The sequence below is a fragment of the Cyprinodon variegatus genome, unplaced genomic scaffold (genome assembly GCF_000732505.1).
Source record: "Cyprinodon variegatus isolate N-32 unplaced genomic scaffold, C_variegatus-1.0 Scaffold234, whole genome shotgun sequence".
Classification (NCBI taxonomy): domain Eukaryota; kingdom Metazoa; phylum Chordata; class Actinopteri; order Cyprinodontiformes; family Cyprinodontidae; genus Cyprinodon; species Cyprinodon variegatus.
The window spans coordinates 963554-981217 of NW_015150687.1; the positions used below are offsets into that span (position 1 = coordinate 963554).

At 37.0% G+C, this 17664-nt stretch overlaps 3 protein-coding genes across 4 annotated transcripts; 2 read left to right on the plus strand and 1 right to left on the minus strand.

Moving 5' to 3' along the window:
• The first annotated feature begins 1105 nt into the window (after positions 1-1105).
• On the plus strand, positions 1106-5733 carry pdcl (phosducin like). Of its 2 annotated transcripts, none has more exons than XM_015381422.1 (4): positions 1106-1177; positions 1859-2046; positions 4325-4506; positions 4749-5733. In XM_015381422.1, exons 2-4 carry the CDS (start codon positions 1872-1874, stop codon positions 5310-5312), a joined length of 921 nt encoding a protein of 306 aa, XP_015236908.1. In that variant the 5' UTR covers positions 1106-1177; positions 1859-1871; the 3' UTR covers positions 5313-5733. The 2 variants fall into 2 exon arrangements, with proteins under 2 accessions (XP_015236908.1, XP_015236910.1); XM_015381424.1 differs by having other exon boundaries at positions 1110-1177; positions 1846-2046.
• Positions 5734-10750: 5017 nt separating this feature from the next.
• Positions 10751-13365, minus strand: rpl28 (ribosomal protein L28). Its single transcript, XM_015381438.1, has 5 exons — positions 13320-13365; positions 12815-12902; positions 11234-11357; positions 10964-11082; positions 10751-10877 (listed from the first exon to the last, which is right to left on the minus strand). Exons 2-5 carry the CDS (start codon positions 12893-12895, stop codon positions 10788-10790), a joined length of 414 nt encoding a protein of 137 aa, XP_015236924.1. The 5' UTR covers positions 12896-12902; positions 13320-13365; the 3' UTR covers positions 10751-10787.
• A 268-nt stretch (positions 13366-13633) lies between these two features.
• On the plus strand, positions 13634-16694 carry LOC107088958. The gene is made up of 6 exons (XM_015381434.1): positions 13634-14047; positions 14182-14296; positions 15206-15318; positions 15904-16003; positions 16130-16251; positions 16344-16694. Exons 1-6 carry the CDS (start codon positions 13957-13959, stop codon positions 16451-16453), a joined length of 651 nt encoding a protein of 216 aa, XP_015236920.1. The 5' UTR covers positions 13634-13956; the 3' UTR covers positions 16454-16694.
• Positions 16695-17664: the final 970 nt, after the last annotated feature.

Sequence of the window (17664 nt, forward strand, 5' to 3'; positions counted from 1 at the left end):
TTTTCTATGTTCTTTTTTTTCCATTTCTTCCTTTTGTGTTAATCTATTCCTTTGTCCTTTTTTATTCTATTCTCGTTTTCTTTTTGTTTAATTCTAGGCCTCTACAGAAATATATTTTATAAAGCTACGCTAAACATTTGCGTGGTTTAGCCAAACGCAGTTCCAACTTTTGTAACAAAAAACTATTTATTCCGCGTTTCAGGGTCACGTCGCCCTCTAGTGGAATTGTTTCTAATTACATGTAACGTCTGCAGCAGAGTTTAACCCTTTGACGTCATGTTGTTGCATTCAGGGCCTTCAAGTAAAGGACTGATGTAATATGCAGCGAATTGGTGGAGGGATTAAGTATAACATGAAAATTAGTTGTAAATTGATTGATTGATTGATTGACTTTATTGATCTCACAGTGGAGAAATTTATGTAAACATAGGAAAATATCACCATAAATAGGTGGAATCATCAAAAAAAGAAAAGAACAATCTAATACTGAAATCAGATCAATGCTAAGACACTGATCATAATGTACAGAAAAGAGAATAATTGTGTGTGGCGGCATCATACTCTTCATTTGAGCTTCTGATTACTTTGCACTATACTTTCTAATTCTCATCCTATAGGCCAGCAGACTTTAACTCTGTCTCTTTCCATTGATCTCTGGAATCTACTTCTGGTCGCATCTGTTGCTCCTAAAGAGATAGACAAATATAAATATAAATGTTTTACTGTGAAAAACATTTAAAAATGTCACAAGGGAATGTGGATGATCAGTAGAGGTTAATTGCTTTTTATCTGTTGATTTTACTTTAAAATGTAAATATATCTTACAACAAAATCAATTCCTGCTCCCTCTTCTATTGACAGTCTTTTCTTCAGCAGAACTTCTGTTTCACCCTTTCAATCCTCAGGCAAGTTTTATTTCCGTTTGGAAGCCCCACAACAACAAAGCATTGCCGTTGGTAAAAATAAAATAAATAAATAATAATAATAAATAAAAACGTTAGATAAAAAATTTCAAAAACAAAGGAAAAGTGTTGGTTGCGTTTAAGCTTGTAATTCATATTTACAGAGTTTCTTTAAATGCGTCATTGGCAAGGGGCGTGGTTTGTGCGAACCAAGCTAAACAGAGGGCTGGCTAAGCGAGGCGCTACTGTAAAGCGGTTACTGTGTGTTTTCTAAAGTAAGTAGTTATAAATTTGTTAGTCTAATGGTTGTTTTTTAGTTTTAGTTTTTGTGACACAAAATAAATTCGTCGACTTGTGCCATTTAAGTCTAGAATGAGAGCTAGCTAGCCCCTTAGCTAATGCTAATGTGGCTATACCCACTTTATATTAAAACGGTGTGTTAGGAATTTTCCAGAGTTTTTTAATCAGTATTAACTTTTTGTTATACACAGAGAAAATACTGACTAAAATCCTGGAGTACGTTGCAATGGATTAACATCGCCAGGTTTATTAAAGGCCTGTTAGCTTTCATTAATCGCACATACCCTATAATAACTACAGAGATGTTAAAAGTGTCTATACTGACCTTCATTGTAATTTTATCATATTAATTGAGTGTTTAAGAAAAAGGAAAGCTAAGATAGATGTTTACAGTGACTGCCTTCTGGTCTATTTGGCTTCCAGTGTCATATTACACTGATCAGAGCAACCCACCCAACAGGCCTTTCAGCTTAAGTTTAATCAGCTGATGTCCTATTTTCCAAATAGGCTTTTTCTCTTTGTCTTAATGAACGTTTGGGTGTCTGTAGTGTGGATTATAGTAGAGCTTAAATACACGTGAGTTTATATGAGGAGTGTGATCAATCAGACAGCGATTATAGAGCTATAGTCTGATATTTCCTAGTTTGTTTCCACAGCTGGGCCGCTGCCATGACGACTCTGGATGACAAGTTGCTGGGCGAGAAGCTGCAGTACTACTACAGCAGCAGTGAGGATGAAGGCAGTGACAATGAAGATGAAGATGGGGAGAAAAAGACTATCCGTGATGCAAGTGCCTCTGAGCCAGAGATAGACTACAGTGCAGATGGAAGTGCTGTTAACACAGGTAACACAGAGCGAATCCTTAATGAGTTTATTTATATGTTGTATTGCTTTGTGAGGGAATTAAAACGTGGATGCAAAATTCACATCGATGGGTGTGAGTGTCCCATATCGATCAGTCCCAAAGTATTGCTTTTGCTGCAATATTCAAGCTTCTTGAAGTGTTTGTTTTTACTCAGCCCAGGTCAAAATTTTGCACAGCTTGGTGGGAATGAATGGTTGTGAGAATATTCCAAGAAAAGAATTGCTCTGATCTGGATACAGCCCCAGGTTTTTTGATTATTATTTTATTTTTTTTTTATGCTGTTCTCAAATTTAAAAACTTAAAGCCGGGCATACACTGTGCGATTTTTATTTTTTTATTTTTATTTTCAATTGTTGCACGCAGCTACAGCTCACAATGTATTTTCTCACCTTGTGCGACCTGACGCTCTGATGCGATCTACATGCTCACATTGTAAGTCCAAAAACCACATCGGACTCTGCTCCACAGTGAGATGGCGCTACTCTGACTCGTCTATCTGGAAGCCAAATGAGTAGAAGAGGAATATGAACCTCACTGGAGTGAAACGCGCTGCCTTGACAATTTGTGCAATTTTGTGCTAAAAGCCCTAAAAAGAAGAGTCGACGACGTATTAGGACAAAGACATGGCTGAGCAAACCTGGCTACTACGGTCTGTCAATTTTACAGTAAGAACTCCATTTCATTTGCACCCCTGCCATGCTTTTGTTTTCATCTGAGAGGAAGAAGAAGAAAAATCTTTTTTTTTTTTTTTTAGCATGCCCACTGAGCGATTTGCCCACGACGGCCAACATGTTTGATGTTATCTCAACCTTACGATTCCTGATCGTAAGGTTGGTTGTAAGAGGCTGATCTCCCCTCTTTACCCCCTGTACACTACACGATCAAAAAATTCTCACACGACTGGAAAGTTGGCCCAATAAGGGCGAAAAATCGTACAGTGTAAGCCCGGCTTAAGTCTTGCCATAGATTGTCAGTTGGAGTTACTGGTAGTTCTGGACTTTTGAGTTTTCAGCCGTTAAACATACTTCGGCAGACACAGACAAATCAGTAGTAATTCTAGCTGTATGTTTTTCTTTTAAATGCTGAAGAACACCAGCCCTTCAGGAGTGGAGTTTAATACCCCTGATATAAAGTCTAAAGTCAGTTTTTCTCTGGGAATTTTCTTCAATCACTAAACCAGCTACCGTGTAGATGTAAACATCCCACAGCATAATGCTGCTACCACCATGCTTTACCCTAGGGAAGGTGCATTCAGGATTATGTAGTGTATTAGTTTTCCACCTCAAAAAGCATATTTACTGTTGGATGGAAAGCAACATTTTATAAATAACCTGACTAAAAGCACCTTTTTCCCCAGGTTTGCTGTGTTCCGTCATAGATTATGCCTAACTGAAACTGACCTCCTTAGACTTTCATCTTGGCACTCGCAAATAAAAGACTCTTTAAAGTTCAACAGTTGTTTGCTTATAATTTCTCATTCTGAATTAGGATCCATTTAGCCAAAAATCTAAATTGTGATTATTTTCAACAAATATTAAAATTTTATTTAAATTTCCTTTGCACTAACCACAAACATGTAAATGTGTCACTCCCTGGTTTCAGCTCTTTTATGGCCTTGAAAGCTTTTTTGTCCAGAGTCCATTGTTGCAGGACTTTACCGTAAATTTTGTTTGGAAAAGTTCTCACTTCTACTTGCATGACTGGCTGGAAGTAAATTTCTGATCTGGTGAACTTTAAAGTGCCTTGAGATGAAATGTTGTGAATTGTTGCTATAGAAATAAACTGAATTTAATTTAATTAAATGACTAGAGTGGGGGAAAATTAGTCTCTAGGTCTTGTTAAATGTAATCCGACCATCATTGAGTGTCTTGAAAATTGCAATTTGTTATGTGTTTTTAACCTTAACCTACTCTATAGGAAAAATAACAAAAGCATAAATAAATCTATTATTTATTTTCATATCTGATCACAAATAAAGTCACATACATACATACAATAAAGATACATACACATTTATGCCACACTTTTCAGATTATTATTTGTAAAGACAAATTTGATAATTTTTATCATGTTTCTTTCACATTTATTGACTGCTTAGTGGTAATATATCCCCTAAAATCCTAACAAAAGCATTAGAATTTGGTTTTGCTGTAACAAATTGTGATGAATTCTGAGGTATGTGAACACTTTTGCAAGCTTTCGGCCTTTTGATCATTAATAATAAATGGAAGCATGGATTTTGAATGTTCCCTTTCAGGTCCAAAGGGAGTCATCAATGATTGGAGGAAGTACAAGCAGCTGGAAGTGGAACAGAGGCAGGAGCAGAAAAGGGAAATGGAAAGACTGATAAAGAAGCTGTCGATGACATGCCGCTCAGACCTTGACCTGAAAAAAGACAAAGAGGAGGAGAAGAAGCTTCAGGACAAAATTAAAAGCAAAGTAAGCAGGAAGGAATTGGGAATCACTAAGAAAAACTATGTAGGAGCCTAAACTTAGGAATCTACAAACTAGCTGTCAATGTTATCTTTTTTATGACCTTACTAGTAACACAATTATAATGACTAATGAACACAATTTATTTTCATAGATATCTATTCACTTTTTACAGAATTCATTGTGATCTGATCTAACAAATTCTCCTGAACATTAGGTGACTTTCTTGTTTTTCTCTTGTTCCACAGATGACTATGCAGGAGTACAACATGCTCCAGGAGGAAGAGGACGATGAAGACTTCCTGCAGCAGTACCGCATGCAGCGCATCGAACAGATGCGGCGCCAGCTCTGCCGTGGAAAACGCTTTGAGCGCGTTCATGAGCTCAATAGCGGGGAGGAGTTCCTGGAGGCTTTGGACAACGAGGACAAGAGTACACTGATAATGATCCACATCTATGAGCCAGATATCCCCGGCTGCGACGCCATGAGCGGCTGCCTGATGTGCTTGGCACAGGAATACCCTCTGGTGAAGTTCTGCAGCGTGCGCAGCTCAGCCATCAGCACCAGCGAGCTGTTCAGAGAGAGCGCCCTGCCCGCTCTGCTCGTCTACAAAGCAGGAGACCTGATAGGCAACTTTGTGCGGCTCACCGACCAGCTTGGGGAGGATTTCTTCGCCGTAGACCTGGAGGCGCTTCTACAGGAGTACGGCCTGCTGCCGGAGAAGCCCCCTATCGTCCCAAAAACACTTCGTAACGGAGCCATCATTCAGAGCAACGTGAGCGATGAAGACTCAGACCTTGACATAGACTAGTTCTCTATTATCCAGTATGTACATTTCATTTGGTAAACCTGCACACCCCGTTAGCATGGACTGTATATCATATTTATTTCTGAGAACCCCTTGTAGAGGTCCTGCTCTCATCTTACAGCACCAGAGCCAAAGCAGAAGAAGTAAATGACTTCATATCATTCCATTCTGAATATTTGGACATGATCATATTTGAAACACAGAGAGAGTAATATGGCTGTATGTACAGTTCATTTATTCCTTGAAGCTCTCATGGTTAACCTCTATCTTCTGTGTTCATTCATTCCTCTGCATTGTTTCCTAACTTGTCAGCTCTATGAAATGTTTCACTCTTGACAAAGTTGAACCTTTAATTCCAGACTGACATTTTATTAGTTTTGTAACTTTTCTATGTGCTGTAACCTGAAATAAACTGCAGCGTGTTTCAAAATGAAATATTTTTTTTCTTTTTTAAAGAATGGCCATTAGGGCTCACTATCCTGCTCGTTTTAAGTGTTAACAAGCTGCCACAGAACAGACTTGTTTGAACGGCTCGTTGACAGGCATCTGCAGCATTTGATGCCTGCTGAGGAGGAAGTAATGGTATCTGTTCAATCAGGTATGCTGGAGGGGAGACACAACTAAAACAATTAGCCCTGAGCAGCAGGGTAAGAAACACTCTTAAAAAAAAAAAAAAAAAAATAGCCCTGAGCAGCAGGGTAAGAAACACTCTTAAAAAAAAAAAAAGACTCAGAAAGAATGCAGAATGTATAGGTTTGAGGTTGAATAAATCAAAATGCAGATGGGTGTTGTTAGTTTTAACCAAAAAATATAGGCCTGCTTGCGACTATATAGAATCTAGCCTGCTATCCCAAGATAAACATTAACAGCTGCAGCTCTTTCTTGCAGGTTTGAAGCCCAGTCTCCATCTCCAAACCAAACACGACTCCAACGCTTCCCCTGTCACCAAAAGATATCGTCTCACATTAGAGAAGGTTATTTCTATTTTACTAGAGTTAGTCTTTGCAAATATATGAACAACCTTGCATGAGAATATGTGGCCTTTGCGAATCTCTACACCATGAAACTTAAATGTTTTACTTCTATTTCCCTAGCAATTTTAAACACTTGCTTTATTTAAATATTTATCTTCCACCCTACTTTTCCTCATATCTTTCACTTAAACATCTCGCCAAAGGCTACGCTCACAGGACTTGATCTCCTTCATAAATCCACCAGTGCAATCAGAACTTGTAGAAAAAAATCATTCTCCTTCTCTGCTCCATTAATATCAGATACTGCAACTGGATCTAAAGCTTTCCCCCGTGATTCCCTTGAATGTAAGTCTCTGTTGAGACAAAAAGAGAAATCATTTTATGATACTTTTTCTTGTTTTGAGCAAAATTTTTCAATTCAAACTTTATCCCAAAAAAGCACCATCATCTGTAGCTCTATCTTGTCAAAATAGCAATGAAAATCTAAACCATTTGCCTTTAGAGTCACCCTGAAAAATGTAATAAAAAGAAAATCCAGTATTTAATCTCTTCAGGCCGTTATGTTATTATGGCATTAAACACCATATGGTTATCTGCTGTTTTCCTGGAAACTGTAGGTGTGCTTGAAATCTATGCAAAATTGTTCACCCTTATTTATTTATTTATTTATTTATTTTTTTTATCATGCCAATGGATTTAGAAAAAACAAAAAAGAAAATTACGGTGTGGAAAGGTTAATAATTGGACTTAATACAATAAAAATGCAAATAAAACAAAATGCAGTTTCATTGTTAGTTTTTTATTTATAGGTAACCAAAGCATTTAAAATCTGTTATTGTGACTTTTTTATATTTCAAATTACGCCAGCAAAATATTATTTATTTTATTGGCCTTTATGGTTGTGTGGCACAAATTGACTCATAACTATAAGGTGGTTTGTTACATAAAATCCTAATAAAATACACATATATTTGTGGGTTTGATTTATAGAAATGAAAGAATATAAACCAGTTTGCAAAATATGGCTAATTCAGAGTTAAAGGTGAACTCATCCATCCTGGGAATAATCGCTCTCAGATGGATGAATCTGGGGAGTGATTATCCCTGAGATGGCAACAAAACTCACCGCTTGATTAAATCACTGTTTGGTTCCCAGATTAATCCCATCATGCCAAGAGATTCTGAGTCCAACAATAAGACAACTGTGTGGCAAAGAAAACAGGTTAATTGAGTCTACAGGCAGCTGTAAAGCACTGTGAGACAGGGCAGCAACAGGAGCAGGGGGATTGCTTCCTCATAGAAAGGGGCTGCTGAGCTGTTCACATCATGTCCACAGAAGGCGTTCTCCAGCAGCAGATGAGTTTCAGCACTGATGCCTGTTACAGAGGGAGAAGCACACTCTCATTATCCTGTACTGGATCTAAGTAGGAAAAGCTAATACTGTAGGTTTACTGGCTCTCTGCAGCTGCAGCTGTAAATAGTGCTGCTACCAAACCCAGTAAATCCACTATTATATCTCAGTAGTCCTTAGCGCTACACACCGTGTTGTGACCATTCCTCCCACAGGTGCTGAACGTCTTCATTACGATGCCTGTGGTGTTCATAATGATCCGGATCTGCATGTGAAACACAGCAGCTTTTTTAGCTTTACTTTAAAGCTATATATATATATATATATATATATATATATATATAGCTAAGGAAAAATACACTATAGCTATACCTACTGTGTGTTTTTTGTTTTTTTTTTACAAAGAAAAAGTTAAGTAATTTATGCACTTTTATTTGTGTTTTATTTGTCAGTTTCTAGAGTAAAAAGTAGCTTTTTTTTTGTTTCTTTTTTGCTTATGTCTTCAGAAGGACCCTAATTGGCAACTAGAGTCAATCTGTCAACATTAGCAGTCACACAAGACATGTTAAGTGCACACTGCAAATTATTTGGTTCCAAGATTAAGGTATATTATAAATATATTGATGTATATTAAGAAGTGTTACTTAAGTGAAATTATTTCACTAAATGCACAGATAATTTCACTTGGAGTGAATATCTTTCCCTTGGCATTTTCTTGTTTTTAGAAACATTTCTGTAGTGCCCAGTTGTGGAGAGGTTATGAAATGATATTCACTGCTCATTTTGTGGAGAACTGTTCAACAGATCAAACAGGCAAAAAAGATTTATGCAAAACTGCAAACCAATTTTAACTAGAGGCAGCAGTCAAGACAGCCTTGGTTACTCTGGTGTATCATCAGAAATCATCAAAGCAGGAAATAAAAATCTGATTTGGATGGTGTGCCGATAGTTAAAAACCGGATCTCTCTCTTGAGGTGGGATTTGGTCTTGAGTCCAAATCCCAGCCTGATATCGGAGTTGCCCTTTGTATCTCTGCTTCTTTCTGTATGTCTGCTTCTGACTCCTTGAACCCCAGTCGCTCTTGACAGATGGCTCCTGACACTGAGCATGATTCTGCTTGAGGTTTCTTCCTGTTAAAAGGGAGTTTTTCCTCTCCACTGTCGTAACAAGCATGTTTGGTGTGAGGGATTTCCTTTGAGTCAATAAATCGATACAGTCAGCTGTTTTTTCTTAGATAGAAAACTCTGAAACAATCTGACTGTATGATCTGGTTGAATTGTCTCTGTGAAGTACCTTTAGATGACATGTGTTGTGAATTGAATATAAACTGAATTGAAGAAATTCAAATATAAGGGGCATCTTACATTTTGCTACTATCATAGTCTTGTCTTTTATTTTCTGTTTGCACAGCATAGATTAAAAAAAAGCAACAATCTCATACCATTAGTGTGATGCCACAGCATTCGTTTCAGCTCTCCGAGGGCTTGCGTAAGGTTTTCCAGTTGATCATGGAGGTGAATGTTCTCCTCTATTAGGGCATGGATTGTATCCTGGAGCTCAAAGCCTTGACCTTCCAGCTCCAGCAGCATCAGCAGCAAGAAGAAAATCACTGGTTTCAATCCTGTCATAATGACCACCACACAGAGGCCTCTACATTTCTTCACTGACAGATGGACGTTGTTTCCATTTTGTGCATCTGTATCCCCTGGTGATTGGTGTGGGAGGTTTTATGAGCTTAAATGGGTGGGTGGGGGTGGTAGGAGTTTGATCTTTAATTCCAAAGCCATGAGTGGAAAGCTGCCAGCGGGCTGCTTAAAAATCTATCAAATTATTCTACATCAGTGAGCACAGCAGCACAAAGCCTGTTAGCTGCAGAATCATGGCATGAAAATGATGTACTGATTAAATACCAGACTAGTCCAGGTACAGGTTCAGAAGCAAACTTAGCACTTTCAGGACTATAGGAGAAATAGGTGATCAATCTTCCTAAAGTATTCTTAATTGGGAAGTTAAATACAGCCATTGTTGTCTGGTGAATCTCCTAATGGCAAATTAAATCCTGACAAATAAACTATTGCTTCATTCATATTTAATAACATCACCTATATAAGCTAAAGATAATGAGTTCTGGTCAGTGATGTCAGACAATTTGCTCTGAATAAAATTAGGTCAGTTAAACCGATGGTCCTCTCTGACCCATTTGTAGCTGCTGCAAAGTCACTCTAGGTGAAGAAAAGGTCCAAATTTTTTTTTTTTTTTTTCTAGGTTATTTCTACCATGTTGGCCAAAGTATAAAGCTTTTAAAAACTTATTTCTAAAACAGCAGTCATTTTGTCTTTGATTTGAAGCCCTATAGCCACCTATTTAGCATTAGCAAACAGCTAATGTTTGCTCATTTGAGGCATTGTTTAATGCAGCACGGCCCCTACCCCACCTGTTGCTGCACATTGCTAACTGAAAGGTTACTTCCTCACTTTTAGGACTATCAGTAGTTTGGAAATATATCTGATCATATCAAGAACTGTGATGAATAAAACACACAAGTCACAATCAAGTTTTAAAACAGCAACTGTTATGGTAAAAGTTGCACTTCTAGCAACCTGCTAAAAGTAGCTAGCACTTAAAGAAATCTAGTTGGTTCTATATTTTTCTGTAGGTCCTGGACAGGGCTGCACAGGTTCAGTCCACAAAAGTTATCCTGCATCTTTTTGATGCACCCTGTTTTAAACACACCTGAATCAAATGAGTGGCTTTTTACCATGCCACTGCTGAGCTACGTGAGGGAATACAGCCTTTAGATTCAGGTGTGTTAGAGAAAAGATGCGTCTAAAAAAAGTTTTTTTTTGTTGTGCCACCCAAGCTTTTACTTTGATCTTACTGGTTCATGCATCACGTTAAAGGCCGGTCAGGTTTTAAATAAACTAGAAACTTAAGTTTGATCAACAGGTTGGAACTTAAATAGTTAAATGTTCACATTTCTACACACATATTGGTACTTTACTCTTAATGTATCGTCTCATGAGCATACTAGTAAAGACCTCCAGTGAAATATTTTAAAAAACTAGATTAACTAAATTTATTATTAAAGACACAGAAATACGTCATGTTTTTTTTTTCCAAACAAGCTTTTATTTATTTTTCATGTGTATTTGTTTATGCTGTCTTGACAGCCCTGGTGCGCTTCTTTTTCACCACAACAGGCTTCTGGCTCTTCAGAATGGCACTGGCACGACGCAGGGCAGCCTGGGAAGAAAAACACAACAAATCATAATCTTGAAATAGTCAATGCTTTCTTAGACACTATGAAGCAAAACAAAGATAAAACTCACCATGCGCAGGTCCTTCCTGTAGTTGTTCTTGCGAATAATGTGCCTCAGGCTGTTGAGGGTGGCACGGGAGTTCTTGTTGATGGTGACCTTTACGTAAGATGCGGCAGGCTTGTGCTGGCCTATGCAAAAAAAGAAAAAAGTTTTTACATCAGTCATGACAGAGTTAACACTTTTCTTAAATCATCATAAAGCATCTAAAATGTACACAAGGCTGCAGGGGAGCCTTTATGCAACATGAGCTATACTAAAAGGGGAATATTGTATTTTTACCTGCACGTCTCTTCAGCACCACAACAACACCCTTGCCATCAGCTGCTGGCTCAACACCGACAGTTTTCTTGTGCACCAAACCATTGAAGCGGAAAGAGTTCCTGGACTTCAGATTGTTTGGCTCCTGTAATGAAACACAAAACAGAAAAACAATCATAAACCTTCAGGCTTATTAATGCTGTCTGCAGTAAAATAATAATGAACAAATAAAGAGCAATCTTCGTTCAACTGCTCCCTACAAAATATAATTTATGGAACCTAGAGCAATTTAAAAAAAAGTGTTGGCCCTAAACAACATGAGAAATTATTTTGTTGACAAAGAAACTGCCGACTGTGGAACAAAAACCTCCAACATTTTTTAACTTGACTGGTGTTTTCTAGTGCCACAATCAAAAATCCCATCTTTTTGAGGTCAACTAAAGTATTAAAGACTGTAGAGGTGCTGAAAGATTGCTACTCAGAGCCCTTTCCAAGACATTGGCACAAGAGGGACAAGTAAAGTAAAATGGAGAAAGCTAAATATCTCCATTAAGCCATTTGAAGAGAGACCCAAAAAAGATGGTGTGGGTTATAGTGTTACTTGTAACAAGTGATCAAGATTTAATTACAGGAAAGAACATAAAACTTTAATGTTTCTTTATCTTATTGCTTTGAGCCCTCTGTGTAAAATCCTGGATTTAAAATGTAGAAAACTTTTTGAATATCTCAGTTTTATTAGGCAACTTTAACACCCAAATGTTTCAACTGCTAATATAAGAAACTGACAGCAGTTTAAAGTTTTAACCACAGACATCGTCATTCTAACATAGCACTCCATTACTTATTTTTCTTCCTACTTCTGTCTTCTACTCATTACATTTTCACACAAGTATCTGTATTTTCCATTCCTTACATTTTTAAAACAAATGTTACTCGTTACTCTTGGCTTCGGTTTAATGTTTATAAATATTGATTTCACATCATATTCGCCATCCAATGATAATTGGCACCATCCACATCTAGTGAAAACTAGTATACTTGGATGAGTCATAACATACTCATTTGTTAGCTAAAGGAAATCATCAGAAGGTGTTCTTCAAACTGCAAACATGAATTGTCTATGCCATGCTACGATGTTGGATTCAGAAAAAGATGTTGAAATGTCTGAAAGGTCGGACAGATGAGAAAGTATTGGGAGATGGAGACCAACAAAACCCCCCCTCACCCTTGGCCCCATCTCAAAGAATTTTCTGAAATAGTCGAAAATTTGAGCTTTCAATTCATATAGTGGCATCTGGCTTTTTTTTTTTTTTAAGATTACTTTATCTTTTTTGTTTTTGGACCACATATTTTCTAACTTTTACTTGAGTAAAGTGGTCAAGTTGACACTTCAACTTTTACCAGAGTGTTTTTAAACTGCAGTATCTATGCTTCTACTTAAGTAACAAATGTGTGTACTTTTGACACTACTGCTTAATGAAATAAAATGAAAAGGGTGTTAAAATCGTATTTTCCTTTGGAATACCACAACATTAAGGTTGGTTCTCATCCTTCTACACAGATGCAGGCTTTTTGGTAGCTAGGAGCTCTGAGTGTACTTACAGTGCTGTAGGTCTGTCCATTCCTCTTGAGGAGGAAGCTGGAGCAGTTCCTGATGACCATCCACTGCAAATGGGACGACATGATGAACCTGAAAAACAGTGTATGGCTATGTGAGAAACACTGACCAGCATCTGATCGCTATCCACTTAAGATTCTTAAACTCTAGAAACTATTAACAGCTTATTAAGCAAAGTAAAGCCAATCATTCCGTTTCGAACTTTGATTTAAACAAGGTATGGATAAATATTTAGTCAGGGAACTTTATATTACCGTTCTATTTTACACATTAACGTCTAGCGAAACCCGCTAGCGTTAGCTTCACTCACTCATCAGTTGACGGTGAGGCCTAAGTTAGCCAACATACAGGCACGTTTATCCTTAGCTTTATAAATAGAACAGGACCGTTTACAGTCAAATAAGGTATGCAACATTAAACTATGTCAGGCTATCGAGCTTTATTAGTGAAAAAATAACCACGGACTGATAACATATCTATTTTATTTACCGGGTATTAGCAGCCAAGCGACCACGTTACCTTTTAGCGGAGGAAAAGGACCAGAGAGAGCGGAAATCGCGTCAAGCATCCTTTTCTTAGATCCATGCGCACGAAAAAACACAGTTTTATAAATATGTTGTGAGGTGAGCCAGATTTCTGTATCTAAAAATTAATAAAACGACATATTTATAAAACAAAGATGAACAAATTAAACGTTATTTGCCTACCAGCACTATTTATTGGCGTTTTATGAAAAACTAGTTCCTAACGACGACAGCGGAGGGACAAATTCAATACTCCTTTTGTAAATTACGTCATTATTGTGCGTCGCATGTTTACAGTTAGAAATGAGCTCTAAATAACAACTTATTTTAATGCATAATGACAGAGTGTCATCCTATATTAAGGCTTATTAATAGCGTGGTGGATTTGAAGTATTGAAAGGGCGTTTATTATAAGAATTATCTGCATTATTTGACTGTATTTGCCATCAGTTTTTGACAGATGTTTTTTTTATTGTTCTTATTGGATAACGTGAAACTTAAAGTTCCAGCACCTACAACTATTCTGGAAATCTATTATCCCAAGGATTTTCTACAGTTCATTATGGCGGGTAAAAGCTAAGTCTTAATGGGAACGGTCGAGTATGGACAAAGAAGAAGATTTGGAGACACTTGGTGAACAGCTTTATTCTATGATTTACCCCAAACACAAGGAGAGTGCTGGAAAACTAACAGGTGAGCTTATTGGACTGTGCAAAAGAGTAAAATTGCTAGATATAAAAAGTGATGGTTTAAATATGCAAATAACATAACTTAAAATCTCAAGGAAAGTGTTATTTGCCTTAAAAACTGTTTTTGTTGTGTTTTAGGTATGTTGCTTGAGCTTCCTAAGGCTGTTCTCAGCCAGATGCTGCAGGATGAGGCCATACTGACAGCAGCTTTGGAGAAAGCCCTAAAAGCTCTGCAGGCGGCACCAAAGTCCAGGTACAACAGGCTAGAGAATAGAGTAATGATTCCTTTTATTTTTCATTTTTATTTTTTAAGGCTGATAGATTCTAAGCAGGTTAACAAGGTTAGATGAGGAACCAGCATGCTTTGATACCTGTTTAACTGCATTAGACTCAAATGCAATAAACGATTTTTTTCTTACATAGCTTGGCATAAGCTTTTTATTAAATATTTTCATATTATAGTACAGAGCATGATCAGTATTTATGATATAACGCATAACAATGGCAATGAAGTTTTTGACTCTCTGGAAGAACAGCTGTTTGAGTTGGTGGATATTTACAACACTGGCTACTCTCAGAAAATAACAGGTAAGTTAAATATTCCTACTTTATATGCAGGGTTTATAATTTTTGCCTGTAGCCTGCAAACGGAGCTGTAAAATATTCTTACCCCTATTGAAAGATGAGACTCATTAAGTTTCCAAACCATATGGTCAGGGTTTTTAAGACCAAGTACATTGTTCTATACTCAAAGCTGTTTAAACAAGTGTAGTAGCCTTCTTTAAGGTAGAGCACAGCAGTAGGTAGGGGAGGGGCAGCCTTGTGCTACTCTGTGTTGCAACCAGCTGAAGAAAATCATAGATGAATAACCTTAAAATGTCTGAACAATTAGAATGCTATGGTGTACATTTTTAGCAGCTTCGATACCAGGGAGGACGCTTTTGTTCTACATGGCAGCTGTAGCAGTGTGGGAGGCATATAATCCGTTTTTTTTGTGTTTTTTTTTTTTAAATCAACATTTTATTGACTTTTAATCACTCATATTTTACTAATAAATCAGCAGACTAATACTGCAGGTTCTTAAAAATATGTCTCAGGATTTGTCCGCGTGTCACATTCCATCTCAGATAGTTTATTCTCCTGTTACTGTGATTGTTTACAGTGAGGTAACACATAACGACGATGATGATGTGTCCGAGTCCTCTGACTCTCTGGGAGAACAGCTGTTTGAGTTGGTGGATATTTACAACACTGGCTACTCTCAGAAAATAACGGGTAAGTTAAATATTCTTACTTTATAGAAACCTAGCGAGATGACATTTCAGTGTACATCTTTTTATTTATTAAATAGTTTCTCCACTTGACCTTCAGTCTTCAATCATATTTGCAATTAAGGTTCCTTTTGCTATTATCTCATTTGTGGTGAATCTAACTAAATATTATTCTTTTAAAATAAAAGCAGCCATTTAATTGAACTGGGGTGAATGGATGTTATGCAAACCATTTGTACCTGGAAGCAGTGGTTCTAGAATGTTTTGGCTACTGACAAACAAAAAATACCCCAACATTAGTTGAGCATAGAAGCATTTTTTAGAGTCTGATTAAACAGGGTTTCATTGATAACACAGCATGTATAGCAGGTGTATAGCTTGCATGTGTTTATAAAGGCTGATTTATTCTCTTTCAACATTTGGAGTATAAGTGCTTTGTAACACATTAAGCTGTTTGCTAAATTCATACTGTAAAATATGAAAACGACTGTCAGTTTGAATATCATGTCATTTCTGTTAATAATTCCATGATGCAACATTAGTGATGTATCTTCTTGTGCAGTAAAAAAGTATTTTATTTTGTCCATAGGAATGTTGTTGGAGCAGCACAAAGAGGCCGTTTTACAGCTTTTGTCAGACCCCAAACTGCTTGAAGAGCATGTGAACATCGCTCTGAAGACACTAAAAGAGTTTGTGGTTTTCTACTCTGGACAGGCTTTTCATGAAACAAGTTTCTCTTTTTGGAGCCCATTCTGCGATTTACCATTTAGGGCATGTCTTTTGAAATGACTTATAATTTCTGCCTTCTTCTTCAGGCAAAATATAGAGGAGACAGATCTCAGTGACGCTTCAGAAGCCGATGAGACAGACAGGCTAGGAGAGAAGCTCTTCTCATTGGTTGAGCAGATGGATTCACTGCATGCAAATGATATCACAGGTGAAGTGACACTGATTTATTAATCATTCAGCTTTCACCTTTTCTTGATGTCACACAGTTCTGATAAACATCCACATATTTCTGTTTTCAAGGTATGCTCCTGGAGATGGACTCGGCTTCTATCCAACAGCTGCTCAGTGACCCGGCAAAGCTGGAAGCTGCAGTTCAAAAAGCACAAGCAGTTCTGGATGCTGTGAGCTAAGCTGAATTTGATTAAAAACTGTGCGAATTCTGAAGGACCTTATTTAGTGCTTTTCTAATTTCTTTTTAACATTTTCCCATCAGTGTCTACTGAAAAAGTGATCCATCCCTTCTGCTTCCCTTTGCTGCTGAACTGTTAACTTTTTTTTTTTTTGATCAAATTGTTTACATTGCTGAATAATAGGATTCTTGCTGTTGAGAACTTACATAAAAGTTTAATATGCTGCTTTAATTAGTTTGTATTACAGCAAAAAAAAAAAAAAGTAGTTCAGCTTCTTTGAAATCCAGCCGATTTTAATATAAATCATATTTAATTATGTAACCGTAAGAATGTTGTTATATGTATATTTGTAATAGAAATACCACACTGATTATATAGAGGTTTGTTATTACTATTTTTTATTCTTTCGCACAGCAGCAGATAATTTAAAATTTTTAAAGTTTTAGCCTGATCTAATAATGTGTGTGCTTCCAAGTCCATAAACATTTCAGAGTTAAGAAAATATATGCTAATTTGTTGTAGTTATACATTCATGTTATTTAAAACATGACTTGCTGCTGTACTATCGAGGAAGGAGACGTCAAGCTGGTAACAGTTGGTACTGACATAGAATAGCCCTTTGGATCCATTCTGTTAAACCAGCCTATTACTTATTAAATGTGTTGTACGCTTTTGGACAAGTAGAACTTCCATCTTCCAAAAGTCTGTTCTTTGGAAAGAGTTTTTCCACCGTGTGAAATAAAAAGTTATATATTTTTTTTTTTTTGGACCTAATGGCTCACTCATTGATAAATGTATTCAGATCTTGTTTGAGTCATGTTTCAAAAAGGATGACAGAGCTATGAAGTCCCTAAAGAGTTCTGGTTCAACCAATGATCTAAAGTCAAAAATAAATTCCACTTTTTTTTTTTTTTTTTTGTACAATCTGTCAGATTAAACACCTTTTCTGAAAAGCCACAGATGTATCACACCATCAAGACCAAGGATGGCTCTGATAAAGTTGCTTATAAAAACAAATCCGGGGTGGAGTTATAGGAAAATTCTAAATGTTTATAGTTATCCTGGAGCAACATGAAATTTAAGATCATATGTAGAGCAGATGGCACCACAACAATCCCGTCAAGAGAAGGCCAACCCTCAAAGCTCACCAAGGGGACAATAATCAAATGGCACAGAGTTCCACAGCAGGGACAGAAGTATCCTTACCACCC

Excerpts from the sequence above, each read along its gene's own strand:
- LOC107088958 (XM_015381434.1), top strand. The coding sequence starts at position 13,957 with ATGGACAAAGAAGAAGATTTGGAGACACTTGGTGAACAGCTTTATTCT. Across the intron at positions 14,048-14,181 it reads GAGTGCTGGAAAACTAACAG|GTATGTTGCTTGAGCTTCCT; the intron begins GTGAGCTTATTG and ends GTTGTGTTTTAG. Across the intron at positions 16,004-16,129 it reads GCTCTGAAGACACTAAAAGA|GCAAAATATAGAGGAGACAG; the intron begins GTTTGTGGTTTT and ends CTTCTTCTTCAG.
- rpl28 (XM_015381438.1), bottom strand. The coding sequence starts at position 12,895 with ATGTCGTCCCATTTGCAGTGGATGGTCATCAGGAACTGCTCCAGCTTC. Across the intron at positions 11,358-12,814 it reads ATGGACAGACCTACAGCACT|GAGCCAAACAATCTGAAGTC; the intron begins GTAAGTACACTC and ends GTTTCATTACAG. Across the intron at positions 10,878-10,963 it reads ACAGGAAGGACCTGCGCATG|GCTGCCCTGCGTCGTGCCAG; the intron begins GTGAGTTTTATC and ends TTTTCTTCCCAG.
- pdcl (XM_015381422.1), top strand. The coding sequence starts at position 1,872 with ATGACGACTCTGGATGACAAGTTGCTGGGCGAGAAGCTGCAGTACTAC. Across the intron at positions 2,047-4,324 it reads TGGAAGTGCTGTTAACACAG|GTCCAAAGGGAGTCATCAAT; the intron begins GTAACACAGAGC and ends GTTCCCTTTCAG. Across the intron at positions 4,507-4,748 it reads AGGACAAAATTAAAAGCAAA|ATGACTATGCAGGAGTACAA; the intron begins GTAAGCAGGAAG and ends CTTGTTCCACAG.